Genomic DNA, 16,730 nt, shown 5'->3' with positions numbered 1-16,730 from the left:
ATTCCTTGATATCATCACCTTCTGCGTACAATCTCACGTCTCATCAAAAGGTTAGTTTCGGCTTCAAGATAAAGTCCCACCTCTTACTGACAAGCGCATTTACTACCGAAAGATTCGTGTGGTCGTCGAAAACATGGTACATCAGGTCGCTGACCAGCGAAGCGCCACCTCAGCGACATCAACGTGCTCGTCGCTGTCCTACCTCTCCGTTGCACAGGCCTGCTCACCCGAAGAGCAAGGGATCTGGAGACCTCGCCGCCGCCATGCACCGCCTCCAGCTTTGCCTACACATCGTCGTGCCAGAGGCTACGATGATCTGTTTCCTTTCGAAGTCAGCCAGCTAGCATCAATCCTTTGCCACGCTCCACCAGCCAACACACCCCGGGATGGAGCAGTATGGACTGCTTATGTGTCCCACACGAATCAGCGCATTGCTCTGCTCGGACCTAAGCTCAAAGCACCCCCTTCACTCCCAAGCTTCTTGCCTTGGACCGCCAATCACGGCTCCTGCTATTTACATCGTCGTCTGAACATCAAACCTCTGGAGAATATCTTTGCGGCTCTACGATACGAGGCTGAGGTGAGGACACGAGAGGTCTGGCAGTATGTGGCCTTAGCTGGTGCCCTGTCAGCTTCACAGACCGAACAACTAGCATTGATGGATGAGCTACAGTCACTGTGGCTTCCGCCATCCGTATTCAGGGAGAAGTTTGACCGCTTGCCTACTTCGAGGTTCGCATATCAAGCTGATGGATGCGTTGCTTGTATCCTGGCAAGGATGGGAGGTAATCTGGAGACTGCCATGGCTCTAGGTGCCTTGTTATTAGGCTCAATGCGTCGACCAGACATGCTCAGTACCCGCGTTTGCTTTTGTCGTGAGTGGATTCGATACACCGTGGAAGGCGACATTGACAGTGTGGATACTGCTCTCGCCGACATGGAGACAATGGGAACGAAGTTTCGAAAGGCGAGGAAATGGGCACGTCAGCGATCCAAGACCATGATCGAGCATCAGAACGAGAAGCTCGGATTGAGCGGTATGCTAGATGTGCAAACAGATTTGCTCAGCTGTTGGAGACCCCTTACTCCTGGACAGCAAGTATCCGATCTCGCACCAGAGGCTGTTGAAAGGCTACAGGACAAGGTCACCTTGGTTCACCAGCCTCTCGATATAGACCCATCCGGACAACACTATCCAACTCGCAGCTCTGCTGAGCCTCAACCTTCTCATCTCGGAAGCTGCTTGACTCGAGATCGTGACTGTGTACGCGGTATGCTACTACAGCGACGATCTCAGGAACCAACACCTCAAGGAAGCTGGAAAGACAGAAACATACTTCTTGCTCCGAGTTCGAACAGCCTGGTGAGTCGACCCAAAGACACCGCTTCGGTAGTCCACCGTGCTGCTGGAACAATCTTGACGGAAACACTTCCATCGAAAATGATCGACACGAACCCAGCGAATTCACCAACATCTCCGTACTCCGAGTTCAGCAGCAACCCTTTTCTGGATGGTAACTCCTCGCCTTCACCCTTACACGACAGACACCTACCTCCAGATCTGCCATTCCGGCTATTCGAACGACGTCGTGTACGTGACAATGATGGATCACCTAGTCCACCCAAGAACGCCGTCCAGTGGCTCAAACAAAGCCCTGTGGTCAAGCAAGTCACGGCGGACCAGTTCAAAGACAATCTCGTCCCCGTACCCATTCTCGCAAGGCTTGACAAAAGTGACAGAAGTGTTGGAGCTCTCTGGAAAAGAAGGGCAAAGGAATCAAAGGCCAATCGAGGAGTGATCAGCTAGAACAATGTACAGAGATTTCGACGAGATGGTTCTTTAAGCGGACAGAAAAGAGTGGTAGCGTACCCGCTTGGGTTTTGGCAATATCTAAAGAGCAAGGAAGCTTGGGCTTGTCTGCCTTAGTTCAGAAAGTGTCGACATGCGATAGACACAACAGAGACTAGCATTCGGTATATTTGTGAAAAGACAATATCGTAAATCAGTAACAAGTGAATATCTCCGAGGTACTGGAATTGCATGAGAACACGTACTAAAGACTATCAAGGATCAAAAAGAATTACAATCTATCTTAGTTTGATGATCCTGCATGACGTCCCATGTCACAGAACAGAGATAACGATGAAGCACATAAGGAAGCCAAGTACAAGTGGACAAGGAAGTACAAAAAGAACGAATTGCATTTCTACCTAATCAAAGTACATTTTTCAGTTGCAATGGCACCAATCTTGTTTGCTGGAGCCAGTCTAGACTCGGTTCGTACAGCATCCTGCCTTTGCCGCCCGATCTCTCGTAATGACAAAGAGCGGAATTTGCAATCATCATATGATCGGATGGTGAGCAAAGCACTGCCATCGAGTATATCAAGATGCGGTCAGTCTGTGAACGCATGTCTGCTAGTCATGAGTATCTGTGGTGTCGTTATACCTTTTTCGTTGCAGATCAAAATTTGGAGATCCCCCAGAGGTTATTGTCAGGCGGAAACATGCAATCTGCATCGTCAGCACTAATCTGAATTGTCGTGTTTGTTCGTGCCCAATCTAGCCTTTCTTAAAGACTGGCAGCTTTGGGAAAGTTCATGTTGTAAACGGCATCAACAACTGGCGTGGCCGTCAGCGTGCGGCCATCGAAGTACCTGCCGTTGAGGCCCTTAAGAGCGCTGTCGCCTCCAGCAATATCGGCAAACTTGACGTAAATTTCGCCGTCAGAACTATCGCGGAAGACACCGATGTGGACGACTTTGCCGTATTTAGAACTGCACTCTTCTTTGAAGTCCTCTTCGAGGTCTTTGGCCCAGTGGGGATCGGTTTGGCTGGTCCAACGTTAGCAGGATTCAATTACAATGCGAAGGATGAAAACTCACGTAGCTTCGTCGTAAGCATTCTTGACGACGATACAACGACTGGGGGCTGGAGTGTGCATGACGGTATTTCTGGCGTCGGCACGGGGGCGAGACGAGGTGGTCTGAGTCTGTGGAGCAGGGTCTTCAGTACGAGCCAACTTGCGCATGAGGGAGTCTCTGCTGAAGTTGTTAAAATTGACACCTCCAACATCGGCGTCATCGAGAGCACTAGCACCTCCAGTGCCCTTCTCTTCGCGGGCGCCAGCGCGATCAAAGTTGTTGTTGCCGCCAGCGTGGGCACCACGGCCTCCGGCGCCCGAGAAGGACGAGCCTTGGAATTGAGCGGCCTGGTTTTGGCTGCCAAAGCGCTGCAACAAACTAGCGGTCGATTCGGGGGTGAACTTGTCGCTACCAAGACCAACACGGATGGGACGACCAGCGATTTCGAAGCCGTTCATGTCGGCGAGTGCTGCCTTCGCGTGAGCAGGATCAACGTACCTACAAGAATGGTCAGCAAGCGGAAGGATATGGTGGTCGTCATCGTTACTTACTGCACAAACCCGTAACCCTTGCTACGACCATTTTCCTCCTTTTGCAATTGAACAAACTCGAGCTCACCAAAAGGTGAGAAGACGTCGCGCAGATCTTCCTCGGTGACAGAAAAATGAATGTTGCCGACGTAGAGCCTGTGAAAGGGTATGCCGTTAGATTGGGTGGGCTGTCCGGTTGCTACACGAGCCTGGCGGTTCTTCTCAGCTTCTGTGAGTTGTACAATAACGGGGATACCGAGAAGCTTCTGGCCAGTCAAGCCAAGTGCCTTCTGAACCGACTCTTCTTCCTTGAATTCAACGTAGCCAACGCCCTTGCTGCGGCCACTGACGCGATCCTTGACAATTTGAGCTTCCTTGACAGGACCGATTTGGGCGAAGAAGGCCTCGAGCTCCTTGGTGCGTAGTCGAGCGGCAAGTTGCTGGACGAAAACCGTGCGGCGGTCGCGCTCATCATCGGTTGGTTCAGGAGTCCTCTGGCGAGGAGGGGATCTATCACGAGCAGCACGTCCGCTACGGTATGAGTCGCCACGGTCACGACGAGGGGAGCGACGGTCACCACGATCTCTGTCGCGGCGACGAGGACGATCATCGTCTCTGCGCGAACGATCTGAAGGGCGGTAGTACCTGTCATCGTCTGAAGGGGATCTAGTTCTGTTACGGCCATTTCCGCGGTAAAAGTCACCACCATTGGAACGGTAGCGGTCGCGACGATCACGCGAATCGGGGCGGCGCGAGGAGCGGTCACCGCTGCGGTCCCTACGTCTACTACGAGTGCTTCCGTTAGCAGAGACGTTGTCTGAGTCCTTCATGTCAACATCGGCTGTTGTGCCGCGGCGAGAGCGGGCGCCGTCATCGTCCTTGTTGTTGGTCGTGGTAGTTTGTGCCTCTTGGGCGGAGGCGTCTCTCTGTGCGGACTCGAGAAGTTCTTCAACTGAGATGTCTAAGGCACCCATGATGACTGGTTGGTGAGAAAACTAAGCAAAGCAGAGGCTTGCGCTGACTTGCGGCGTAGGTAGGCGTGAGCAATAGGCACGCTGATACTGGGGTGAGGTAGAGGCTGGTTGATGAGAGGTATGGTGGTATTGCAGTAGACAGTGCCAAAGTTTGAAAGCGATGATATACGTAGTGGTTGTGAAAGAAGAGAGCAAATTCACTGTAGAGAACAAGGGAAGTCGCGGGACGTGCTTGGCGGAGTCGTTCGATTTTGCCTGCTCAGATGTCAAAAGCGCTAGACAAGGCAGCGTTTGTTTTGGCAACAACGTGAGCACTGCGATGTATACATATATACTATGGACTTGAACACAACCATGCTTGACGAGACTCTCAGGTCCCCCTGTTGAGGCTCGAATCAGGGTAGAAAATCAGTCGACATGCTGGCGGACGCGTTCGGCGCGGCGAGACTCTCCGGCATGTTGCGGCCCGCCCAGATGTCGGTGTTTGCGCCCCGTCCAAATTTCCCTGAAAGGGTTGCTTGAGAGGCACGCCACCCATCACCTCACTTAAGTTAGTTTTCCAAACCTCGTTGCCTACGTTTGCATTTTCAGGAGATTGTTATATTTGCCTGCTCTCGCCCTTTTTTCCGCCTTGACTTGCAATCGCCAATTGACCTTTCGACACAACATCTGGCCTCTTGCTTCTAACCACACTCGACCAACCCGCCGCTCTTCGGCTCATACCTGATCAGCTCTTTGCGCCAATATGCCCGGTAGAACATTGCCCACCATTCCTCAGGCCGATGTCGCCTCGCACAACACGGCCAAGTCTTGCTATGTCACCGTCGGTACCAAGGTCTACGACATCACTCCTTTCCTCGAGGATCACCCTGGTGGTGGTGACTTGATAGTTGAATACGGCGGCAAGGATGTCAAGGATATAATGGACGACACAGCCTCCCACTTCCACTCGGAATCTGCTTGGGAGATCCTCGACGACTACCTTGTCGGCTTTGTCGCTACCGAGGCAGTCATGAAGTCGGTCACCAACAGCACTCACCCCGTCGACATCGTACCCCTGCCCCCCTCAGAAAGCGGTGCCGAGCAGCTACGTAAAGACGGTGTCAACCAGCCACTCTACGAAACTACTGGCATGTCTTGCGAGGAAGACTTGTCGAAAGAGACGGACGCCACCTCTGATTATCGTACCCACAAGTTTCTCGACCTCAACAAGCCTCTGTTGATGCAGGTTTGGAGAGGCGGTTTCACCAAGGAGTTCTATCTCGAGCAAGTACACCGCCCTCGCCATTACAAGGGTGGAGAAAGCGCGCCGTTGTTTGGCAACTTCCTTGAGCCTCTGAGCAAGACTCCCTGGTGGGTTGTGCCTACCGCTTGGGTGCCACCGGTCGCATACGGCACCTACCTGTCAAGCCAAGGACTTTCTACTGTTGGCCTCGCTTCTTACTGGATCACTGGCCTCTGTATCTGGACGCTGGTTGAATATGTCTTGCATCGCTTCCTGTTCCACCTCGATCAGTATCTACCTGACAACCGCGTTGGCATCACACTTCATTTCCTGCTCCATGGCATTCACCACTACTTGCCTATGGACAGATTGCGTCTGGTCATGCCTCCAACTCTGTTCTTAGTTCTTGCCACGCCCTTCTGGTATTTGGCTCACACTGTCTTCTTCTATGACTGGAACGCTGCTACTGCAGTCTTTTGTGGTGGTATCTTTGGATACATTTGCTACGATCTGACTCATTATTTCTTGCACCATAAGACGTAAGTTGCTCCGCCCGTCTACAGCAAAGGGCTTCAACTGACATTTTTTAGTCTTCCTGCTTACTGGCGCGAGCTGAAGAAATACCACCTGGCGCATCACTTTGCCGATTACGAGAACGGCTTTGGTGTGACCAGTCGTTTCTGGGACTGGGTGTTCAAGACCGAGCTGCCCATGACCCCACCTAAGGTCATCAAGACGTCGTAAATGATCATGTCAAGCATTCGTGTCAGGTGTTCTGTATATTAGATGGATGGAGGCGATCGGGCGTTCCAGCGATTGGACGGGCGTTTAGGCTTTGGATTTCTTCTTATCCTTTTTCTTGGAAGCAGGCTGTTCAGGCGCAGCAGATGGCCCGCCGCCAAACATGCTTTCCATACCCGCAGGCAGTGTGGGCATACCAGGCTGACCCTGCATACCCTGCATCTCCTGCATCATATCCTTAAAGTAGTTCTCGTTGACGCCGCCGCCGCTCAGAGCGGGAGAGTGTAATGGTAATATCGTACCCAATTTCCAACCTTTAGGTGCAGCTGGTGGTGGGATGGGCTTGGTCGGAGGTGGCAGACCGGCAATACGCATGCGCATAGGCGACTCCTCAGTGGTGGGGTGGGCTCGTAGGTATTCGGCAACCAATTTGTACAGCTGGTGCTCTGCGTAATGTCAGAAATGAACATATCAATGAAGAACAATCATCGGCCTACTGTTCTTAATGGAGCCTCTTCCTGCAGGCTTTCCGTCCTCCTTAATCAAGACACGCACGCGGCCGGGGTTGGCCCAATCTTTGGGGTGTGTCTTTGCAGGCTCGAATACAACCTGGCCGGTAACAGGCAGCTGTGAACAGGCATTGGCAATGTCTTGGGCTAGCGGGTTTGCGACGCCCTCGTTCTTTCCTACTCGTCTACCTTCGGCGCGGGAGCGAGATGAATCGAAGTAGATGGGGTATAGACACTGGTAATGCTTGGTGCGCTCGCGTTCAGCATTCTGGTCTGGCGGTGGGCGGCCCGGGAAATGGGGCTGGAGGACAGGCTGTTGCTGTTGCGAGTATTGAGGGGCGGTGGAGGGAATGTTGGCGGGTTGGATGATGGAGTTCATAAGGCCAGGATCGAATTCCGAGGGATCCATCTCCGACGGGTCCGAGTCACTGTCGGACACTTCTTCGATTCGCGCATGACGAGACATGACGGGAGATATGGCACTCGATTGTGTTCGTGATTGTGTCGTGGCAGGTCTGAGCAGCAAAGAGTCTAAGGTATAGAGGTACAGGCCAGAGTGCGGGCATTGCTTGGCACTACTTTACCTTACCCTACACTTTGATTGCCGTGTCTGATAGCGCGCCCTGTTCTCAATTTCCTCTTCGCACTGTTATTGTCCCTTGTACAGCTCCGACCTTTTCTGCCTCCTGCTCCGTCGATCTTGTTGCAACCGCACCGCCGAGTCTTCTCTCTACATATCCAAGTCGGCGACTCTTTCCGGCAGCTTCCTATAGCCATGTGGGCACAAGGCATGCTCGGGTCATTGCCCGCTCTATTCCTCCTCTCTGCGACGACGGCCACAGCCGTCTCTCTTGATTGCAAGAACGTCGTCGTGAAAGGCCAACACTTTGATCTCTCAGAGTTGGCTGGCCCGCGTGCTGTTCACCTAATCGAAGACACGCCTCCGAGTCTTTCCAACACCACCTTTACTATCGACATCTGCAACCCGCTCAAGAAAACTAAGAACGTCCCTAAAGAAAATGAATGCCCAACTGGCACATACGGTATCTAGTATCCTTTCCACCTCTGTCATTCGGCTGACTTACGACTTACAGTTTGTGGTATCGAGTACGACTACAATCTCGCTGACAACTCCAGCACCATCAGGAAAGTCGTTCCCATTGCTGGCCAGTATGCCGCCTCTCACAGTCGATACTTGGACCCGGAGTGGACGCGTCTGAAGAACTCCGCTTCACATGATGACGCCAATAAGGAGGGTCTGAGGGTCGAATTACACGGAGGAAGATATCCCTTCGAAAAGTCTGACGGTCGCCAGCAGAAGGCTATCATCGAGTTTCAATGCGATCGCAACAGGACCGGTCTGGAGGGCTCTGAGCATGATTCACGGGACAAACTCGATGAGGATCAAGAGGCTGCTCGCCTGGCAATTCGTGCCGAGCCTGACGATAAGAAGGACGACAAGAAGGACGACAAGGAGGAGCCTGCCGAGGATGCTAGTCTGAAGCTCATTAGCTACAGGTCAGAGGGAGAGGGCGATGCCGAATTCGATGTATTGCGTCTGCAATGGAAGACGAAGTACGCATGCGAGGGCATGACCGAACACAAGCCCTCCTCTGGCAACAACACTAGCAAACACTGGGGCTTTTTCACCTGGTTCCTCATCATGTAATGATCCTCCTGATTTTGCTCAAGCTCGTCTTTTTACTAACGTGGTATATAGTGCCTTTTTGGGAGCAGCAGCATACCTCATTTTCGGAACTTGGCTTAATAGCAGCAAGTATGGCGCGCAAGGCTTCGACTCGGTACCGCATGCGGATTTCTGGCGCGATTTGCCTTACACTGTCAAGGACTGGGGTCGCTCCATCGTTGGTATGATCCAAAATCGCGGCAGCCGTGGTGGATACAGTGCGGTTTGAGTTTTGGAGATTTCCTTTTCCTGCACATTCTTCATACATCTTTTTTTTCTGCAACATGAAATTTGTGTCAAACGCTTGGTCACGCTTGTGCATATCTGTAGGCATCTGGAACGAGTAGCTCTCTTCGTGTGTTCGTCCTCATGGCGTATGGCGCAGCGCAACACTGCAACACATATCAACCAGGCAGAGTTCCTTCATGTGAAGATGCCTAGATCCTTATGTGAGCCACCGAACTGTCGACCCACTAAAGCTGGGTTTGGCAGCAAGACCAACGAACAATGCCGAGACACAAGAACCACCATTCCAAAGTTCGTTGCCCATGTTCGTTTCAAGAGCAGCAGCAATAATCCTCATGACATGAGCAATGGATTTTGATAATTCCGCATAATCTGGTCAGCGTGCCAAACTCGGCCGAGGCAATAGATCGATCTCTCAGGCACATTTCGCGGGCCGATCGACCTTCCCGCCCTTCCGATTGGTTAACCTTGAATCGTAGTGCCAGAACCAGTCGAGTTATGGTATCGTCATCATGCTCGAAATTCAATTATTGAATCGTGTTTCGCACACGCCCGTTGCGTGTTGACCGGCAATTACGTTCTGGCGTGTCTGGGGTTCTTGTTCTTATATCCTTGATTTCCTTCTCGCGACTTCGCTGTCTCTGGTTTCTACCCCTGGTTGCTTGTCTGTACAAGATCGCCTGGATACAATGGCTGCTTCTGCAGATTCGACGATGGCCTCACCACTTCAAGCTTTGATGAATTCTACGAGTTATGATGGCATTAAACACCCTTACTACCCATTGGATGCCAACATTGTCGGTTATGTGGCCAATGAATCCACTGTCCTGTCGCTTCTAGGCTCCTTTGTTGCTGGCTGTGTCGCGATCTTTGGTTTGACCTACCTGGCCGTCAAGAAGGTCAATCCAAGGCTACCTACCACCGAACTGATGACGGTCATGTGGTTTGTTCTGTGTGGATGTATACACTTCTTCTTCGAAGGTGAGTAGGGTGACTCAGGAGAGGTTTGGAGATCAAAAACTAAATTTTTGCGACAGGTTATTTTGCGTATAACCATGCCAATATGGGTGGACTGCAGACATTCTTTGGGCAGCTCTGGAAAGAGTATGCACTGTCAGATTCCCGGTATCTGACTCAAAACGTATTCGTTTTTTGTGTTGAGGCTATGACCGCTGTAAGTGGTGCTTCACCGACCCCTTTTCTTCTCAAAAGCTTATTGACAAATAATGCTAGGTACTCTGGGGCCCACTAAGTTTCTTGGTTGCAGTGCTGATTGCGATCGAGCATCCGCTAAGGCACCCAATGCAAGCTGCGGTGAGTCTTGGGCAATGCTACGGCGATCTCCTCTACTACGCTACAAGCATGGCCGACCACTTCTATCTGGGCATTGAGTATTCAAGACCGGAGGCCTACTATTTCTGGGGATACTACTTTGGAGCCAATTTCTTCTGGATCGTGATCCCAGCAGGTAGGTTGCACAGGAGACCAAGCGTTGGAAAGTTGCTGATCTTGCATAGTATTGTTATACAATAGCGTCAAGGCTAGCGCCGACGCGATTCGACAAGTCCAGGAGCTCAAGGGATTCAAGAAGGCCATATAGAAGCTCAAGGAGAGCGAGAATTCGATAACATATCAGTAGACAGAACGTTAATGTATATCCATAATTTGATATCTTCGGATTCTTGATGCTCAGATTTGCACCCTCCGCATCCTGAAAACACCATATTGTAGTTATCTAAAATGCACAATAGTGTCCAGGATGGAGTGATGTCCGTAGAGAGGCGCTAGCCCAAGGCGTGTCTGTGGCTACATCTCCGATCTACCAAGCGATCGTGCACTGTTATAGCGCGTGTCTCACTACTCGCGACTGCAAGAGAGAGGGGCCGATCCTAGTCGTTTGATAGCCTTCCTCCCCGTGTGCGAAAGACTGTCGGTTTTGAGTCTGGGCTGCCTTCCCACGCGCGACGCATGGTGATGCTTCATTCAGGCTACAAAAATTCACGATACTTTCTAGGAGTGGTTGCTATCCACAGAGAGACCACCCTGCCAAGATGTATCTGTGGCCATACCTTTGGTTCCGAAAGTATTGTGCATTTTGGTAGCTACACCGTGACAGATTTGAGCACAGAGGAGGTGGATCGACGAAGATAAGGATAGATTGATCGGGCACTAGGGCGTTGTTTGCGACGGGCTGGGGATGAGCGGATCAATGATGTGCGGGATGGCTGGTTGCACTGTCCGACTGTAAACACAAGCCTGGTTCTTGTCCCTCAACCATGCGCCTGTCCGACTTCTGCTCGAGCAATGAGGCCTACCATCGCTTGTTCGGTCAATCCTGAGCTGTAAAAGACTGGTCTCCACTCTTGACACATGCCATCAGGGTCCAGTTCTCTCCACGTTCGCCGTTGCAACCGTAAGCCATGATACTCGCTACATAAACGGCCATGCGACGGACACTGACATGAGTAGTTGTATCTTGCTTGCTTGTGCGCACACACTCCTCCTAGCAGATTCGCGCGCCTTGTCTTACACCGCCTCATCATTTGACAATTCCTTCTTACCAATTCTCAGTCCTGCGACGGGTCGACTTTCTCCATGTACCTTGTCTCAAAGAATCGTTATTCGGTCGCAACATATCTAGCGCATACCGAAAATCAACTCGAACCCGACAGCATCTCTTCGCCACAAACATTCACACATGAGGAAAGACGACCGTGACACCGGCAAACAAACCGGTCTCTACGACACTGATAAGATTCGCCAAAGAGTGCAGAGATGGCAGGCCGACAGTGCTGGAGCTGCAGTGCCGAAAGATGCGCAAAACTTGATAACTGTTGAATATGAGGACGATGCAGATGAAACGAGACCAGCCAAAAAGCCAACCAAGAGCTCGTCGGACAAGCCTCGAATCGAAACAGACAAGATTAGCAGGCAACCGTCTCCAACCAAATCGCCAAAGACTCCACGAGGATTGGATGCAGATCGGCAAGCATGGATCCGCAAGAAAGGCTCTCAACGAACTGATTTGGACACCGACATCAAACATGCTGGTGCGCCCCTGAAACGTGTAGTCAGTGATGCTCATTGGCGCAAGGACCGTTCGCCTACAAAGACACCTGAAAGTGCGCCTAAAGTGGAGCCAAAGCCATACACAATCAAAAGAACTACAGTATACAAGAGTGAAGATCCTCCAAAACCAAAGAAAGACGACGATGGTATCAGAGTCAGGCCGATGAAAGAGAACGACGACGGAATCCGGATCATACCAATAGATGACACTTCTCCGACGCAGCATAAATCGCATAAGAACAGGAACGACAGCGATCGACCTCGCAGCTCAGGAACGCCAGAACAGCGCACTCCAGAACATCAACTTGAGTCAAGAAGCGCAAGGGAGCCCGTAAAAGAGAGGAAGGACAGGAGAAGCGCTCGCGAAGTCAGTCGCGATAACTCGGATCGTAGACGGAGATTACGTCGCCGCCATGCTTCACCAGTAGCTTCCGAAGCAGAGACAGAGGGTAGATCGATCGCACAGACACTAGACCCGGATGACAGTATCAGTATTCGTAATGCTCCCTCTCGGAAGTCACGAGGGATTTCATCCACTGTACACGAGACTAAGAAAGACAATTCGGCTGGTCAATCTAGAATGCCCGAGACTAACAAGATGTCCGCACCTAATGCAAATACCACCGCAGCACCAACATACGGAAACCGTATTGAAGCATGGCTTGGAGGAACTCCCGATCCCTTCGTCGCTGACGGATCTCAGCAACAAAGTCACGGTCACAAGGAACCTGCAGCATGTAAAGCCCGATCTAAGCGACAATCAAACATGAATGGCATAGACAGACGAAACACCTCTGATATGGACAAGGGTGACGAAGTGCGCGCTGGCTACGGCCTATCGAGATCTTCTCCAGGCGAACCAAGCTCGAGGCCGAGAGAGGTGTTAGAGACTATTTCTGAGTCTAGATCATCAACCTTCGAGGACGGAAACTCTTCTTACGCCACGTCGTCCGTGCCATCTGATATCGATCTTCCCGATGTCCAGACTAGCAAACACACACCAGGAGCGAACCTTCGAAGGCGATTTCCTACGACAGGAAAACGACTGTCAACCATCGCTTCGGCAGAGACACTGCAAGAGCCTGCAGCTCCATCTGAGATTTCTGAGCAAGATACTATCGTGCCCGAGCATCTAAGATCCTTGAGTAGCGCGAACGGCCTCAGGCGGAGATTGACTCGTCACGAAGATCTGATGTCTGTGTTATCGCTGCCTATAGCTGATTCTAAGAGCATTGTCTCAGCACGCAGCATACGAACCAACCGAACGAGGCTCGAGAAAGCCACCCTCCAAGATCTCTGGAACGAGTTTACGGCTGACGAAATCAAATACCAGCGAGAGCTTCGCACCTTGGTAGATGGAGTTATCCCAGTGTTACTGTCCTGCGTGCTCTCGAAGTCAGACTCAGCGATCGCTGTTGGTCTCTTTGGCCGTTCTGCTAACGATGATGTGGCTATCACCAAGCCTATCGTCGATATGGGCGTTGCTCTAGAGCGTCTGAAAGCACACCATCGTCGAGCCCCTAAGAGTGATAACAACACACTGCTATCCTGGGCTCAAGGAGCGATTCGAATCTACCATGATTACCTGAAGGCATGGCGGATGGGATTTCAGGATGTCGTGGTAAATCTAGCACCTGCTGATGCCAATACTAGCACCAGATGGGATGATGGGTTGCTCAGGAATGAGGACGGCGATTTGGTCAATGGTGACGGTGAAAGGGTTGATGTTGCTTTCTTGCTCAAAAGACCCTTGGTGCGCTTGAAATATCTTGCCAAAACCTTCAAAGTATGTATAAGCACCTTTTGACATCTTCCAGATACTCAGGACTGTAGCGCTGACAAAACAGGGTATCAACATCCTCGCACCATCAGCCTTAGCAGGTTCTCTGGCCGAGAAATACCAGGGGTTGGTTACTGAAGCCCGCAGAAGATCTAACGAAGAACGAGCTCGCTTGGAGGATGAGGCGGCTGCAGCTATCGACCCAACTCGTGCCAGAGATCCTCGAAGCTTGGGCTTGCTTAAAGGAGTCAGCATTAACGCAACTCGATGTGTTCATGCCAGAGACTACTTCGACATGAACATCATTCACTCAAGCGGTCAACAGTTGGATTGCAGGGTCGAGCTCATCATTCGAGACGATTGCCCTGGTCGAGGAGATGGCGGCGATGTCCTTGTCTGCGAAGTATCCGATACAGGTCGCTGGTTACTTTTTCCACCTCTAAGCAGAGACTCTGTCTCCGCAAGATCTGGCAATGGACCAGGAGACGTAGTCATGATGATACGAGGTCTATACGCCGATAAAAAAGAGTGGCATGAGCTTCTCTCATTGCGTGCCAGTGATGAAGCTACTGGGCCTGAATGGGTGGAGATGCTTGGACTCAATCCTGTTCCTCCTTCTTTGGCGAGGCAATCTAGCTTCCTCACCAAAGCTCAGACTCCATCTCGCCGTCGGTCGCAAGGGCTCGCGTCACCTACTGGTAGTCCTACATACACCAAAGAGATCGAGATTCCAATTGGAGAAAGACCTGGCTCGTCCAGGAGCTGGATCTCGGACCACAGCGGACAAGGAAAGCCCGTCGCCAATCTTGAGAGTGGCAGACTGTCCAATATTACCATGCCGACTTCTCTTGACAAGGTGTCGCAGGCAGAAATGTCTGCAGGGGACTCGCCAGGTCTACGACGATCAAGGGCGACGCGCCATAAGTCGTCACCACCTATGTCACCTAGCTCATCTCGCTCCTCGTTACAATATCCCACGAACACAAGAGCATATCCAGAACGTCCTACACATCACATGTCAAGGACGGAGACCGGAACCACCTTGAGCTCATACTCAAGTCAGTCCACTCTGTCCCAGTCGAAAAAAGAATATAGCGTCTGGATGCCTTCATCTACAATTTCATCCGATGAATCTGAAGAAGAGAGGGAGGAGGAAGACAGCTACGGAACCCCGCCGATCATAGCACGCCCGCAAGTTCACCGTAGGACATCATCCCTACCTGTGGTCGAGCCTCTTCGTGCCCCGAATTTGCGACAAAGGAGCGAACCAAATTCGCCCATTCAACCCGTGGAAATTTTCGACCTCCCAGATCGTACTCAACACGAAGAAGCAGTAGAGCCTTCGTCAGCACCTGCGAAGCTACAGAAGCGTCGGCCTAGTGTGAAGGGTGTCAGCTTTGATGACATTCTTGGGGATGCTTCTAGCAAAGACAAGGACTTGCCTCCTCCAAAGCCGAAACGATTCAGCATTCCTTCCTTCACTCCGAACTTTTTGAAGAGGCATCGCAGGTCATCATCGCCTCTCAAACACGAATACGAACCATCAATCAGCAGTGAGTCTTCGACGGAGAGTGATTTGTCCTATTCTGAGGATGACGACGAATCGATTACATCCGATTCATCTGAAGAAGCTGTGGGAGGAGCAAAAAACGTGGTGCCGCTTGATTTGCCTTTGGTTGATGGAAAGGCAAAAGCCACTCCGCCAGAATCGCTTGCTTCTCTGCCTACTGCCACACTCGGTCCATCAAACTCTGCCTCGCAAGCTCCATATCGGACCGTCCCTCATCAAACGACACAGGCTTCGAAGATTGTTGCTTCCATTTATTCATGGTCGGACCGAGGTGCATGGGAGCTTCTGCACCCTAGTGAGTGTGTCGTTCTTGTCACGCCTGGGCTGATTGAAGCTTTCGACATTGAAGAAGCGATTCCAGATGGCAGTGATATGACAAGTCCTTCTGCTAGGGGCGTTCAACCTCTGATAGCGTTCGAAGTCACGCCCCTTGTTCCTTTGCGGCGGGGCACAGCGCTTGATATCTCCATCAGATCACCTCCTACTGCTAGTTCCTTGCTTCGTGCAAGCAACAATGTCATGTTCCGCTCCCGTAGCGCTGAAGAATGCGACATGCTGTATTCTTTCATCAACACTGCTCGGATTAACAATCCTACATACATTGCTCTACAACATGCTAGAGGTCCAGCCAACGAGAGTGCATGGTCTGCAGCCATGAATCGAGACAACAACCAAAAGTCTGCGAGCGGTTCATGGTTTCATAATCCACTCCGCAGGAGCAATACATATCGATCAAAGACCTCTCGAGCACCATCTGAGGTGACTGACTCTTCTGTCGGTACAATGAATACTGCCTTCTCTGCTTTGCGCCGATTCAATGGTAACAGCCGACTCTTCAACATTGCCAAGAGTACCATCACATCTCGTCAAGGCAGTCGCACTGGCACAAGCGAGTCACTTTCTTCTGGAGCATCAACGCCGATTGTCTACGATTCATCGCAAGGAACGCCCCTTGGTATCACAAATGCCAAAATCCGATTGTACATTCGTGAGTCGCAGAACAAATGGAGAGATATGGGCTCAGCGCGGTTGTCGATTCTGCTTCCTCCACGACCATCTTCCGGAGTGCCACCAAGCCCTCGGTCTATTGGTTTGGAGAAACGTATCCTAATTAGTGGTAAGACTAGAGGCGAAACACTGTTGGACGTCACTCTAGGTGAGAGTTGCTTTGAGAGGGTCGCCAGGACAGGCATCGCAGTCAGTGTCTGGGAAGATAGAAATGGTCCGGTCACCTCAGGCGGCGTTCTTGCTTCAAAAGCAAACACGTATATGATTCAGCACAAAACGGTGAGTTATGCCCTCTTTGTTTATGGTTTGAAGATCCAAGTACTGACAACAGCCAGGAACGCGAATGTGCATACACTTTTGGCCTTGTTGGCAAACTGAGATACTGAGCAGCAGCTCAGTCTTATCTTCGCCTCCGATACTTTCCTTAGATTTCTTGCTCTCTGTTGAAGGTCCACAATTTCGAGCATTGACAAACACTCAAGTCGTGCTGTGGATCCTCTGGCGCTTGGTTTATTGTGGCCCTTTTG

General features: G+C 51.3%; 6 protein-coding genes across 6 annotated transcripts; 4 read left to right on the top strand and 2 right to left on the bottom strand.

Annotated features, from left to right (window-relative positions):
* Nucleotides 1-133: 133 nt before the first annotated feature.
* M437DRAFT_37528 (uncharacterized protein) lies at nucleotides 134-1,807 on the top strand (the record flags this gene model as incomplete). Its single annotated transcript, XM_041019647.1, has 2 exons — nucleotides 134-1,144; nucleotides 1,286-1,807. The coding sequence occupies 2 exons, from the start codon at nucleotides 134-136 to the stop codon at nucleotides 1,805-1,807; spliced, it is 1,533 nt and encodes a 510-aa protein (XP_040884361.1).
* Nucleotides 1,808-2,572: 765 nt separating this feature from the next.
* Nucleotides 2,573-4,224, bottom strand: M437DRAFT_36793 (splicing factor, CC1-like protein; the record flags this gene model as incomplete). Its single annotated transcript, XM_041019510.1, has 3 exons — nucleotides 2,573-2,834; nucleotides 2,886-3,362; nucleotides 3,416-4,224. The coding sequence occupies 3 exons, from the start codon at nucleotides 4,222-4,224 to the stop codon at nucleotides 2,573-2,575; spliced, it is 1,548 nt and encodes a 515-aa protein (XP_040884360.1).
* Nucleotides 4,225-5,113: 889 nt separating this feature from the next.
* On the top strand, nucleotides 5,114-6,337 carry M437DRAFT_71160 (fatty acid hydroxylase; the record flags this gene model as incomplete). The annotated part of the gene is made up of 2 exons (XM_041025630.1): nucleotides 5,114-6,132; nucleotides 6,184-6,337. 2 exons carry the CDS (start codon nucleotides 5,114-5,116, stop codon nucleotides 6,335-6,337), a joined length of 1,173 nt encoding a protein of 390 aa, XP_040884359.1.
* A 210-nt stretch (nucleotides 6,338-6,547) lies between these two features.
* M437DRAFT_27718 (signal recognition particle, SRP19 subunit) lies at nucleotides 6,548-7,294 on the bottom strand (the record flags this gene model as incomplete). Its single annotated transcript, XM_041019124.1, has 2 exons — nucleotides 6,548-6,780; nucleotides 6,832-7,294. Coding segments are annotated over 2 exons (696 nt in total), but the record flags the coding sequence as incomplete, so codon positions are not given.
* Nucleotides 7,295-7,633: 339 nt separating this feature from the next.
* On the top strand, nucleotides 7,634-8,759 carry M437DRAFT_71158 (uncharacterized protein; the record flags this gene model as incomplete). Its single annotated transcript, XM_041025629.1, has 3 exons — nucleotides 7,634-7,886; nucleotides 7,938-8,508; nucleotides 8,564-8,759. The coding sequence occupies 3 exons, from the start codon at nucleotides 7,634-7,636 to the stop codon at nucleotides 8,757-8,759; spliced, it is 1,020 nt and encodes a 339-aa protein (XP_040884357.1).
* Nucleotides 8,760-9,543: 784 nt separating this feature from the next.
* Nucleotides 9,544-16,589, top strand: M437DRAFT_13242 (EBP-domain-containing protein; the record flags this gene model as incomplete). The annotated part of the gene is made up of 7 exons (XM_041018704.1): nucleotides 9,544-9,757; nucleotides 9,814-9,950; nucleotides 10,010-10,244; nucleotides 11,485-11,579; nucleotides 11,736-13,631; nucleotides 13,693-16,482; nucleotides 16,539-16,589. Coding segments are annotated over 7 exons (5,418 nt in total), but the record flags the coding sequence as incomplete, so codon positions are not given.
* Nucleotides 16,590-16,730: the final 141 nt, after the last annotated feature.

This window comes from Aureobasidium melanogenum (genome assembly GCF_000721775.1).
Source record: "Aureobasidium melanogenum CBS 110374 unplaced genomic scaffold scaffold_1, whole genome shotgun sequence".
Classification (NCBI taxonomy): domain Eukaryota; kingdom Fungi; phylum Ascomycota; class Dothideomycetes; order Dothideales; family Saccotheciaceae; genus Aureobasidium; species Aureobasidium melanogenum.
Note: the sequence above shows the minus strand (reverse complement) of the source record. Positions and strands in the feature narration are given on the sequence as shown.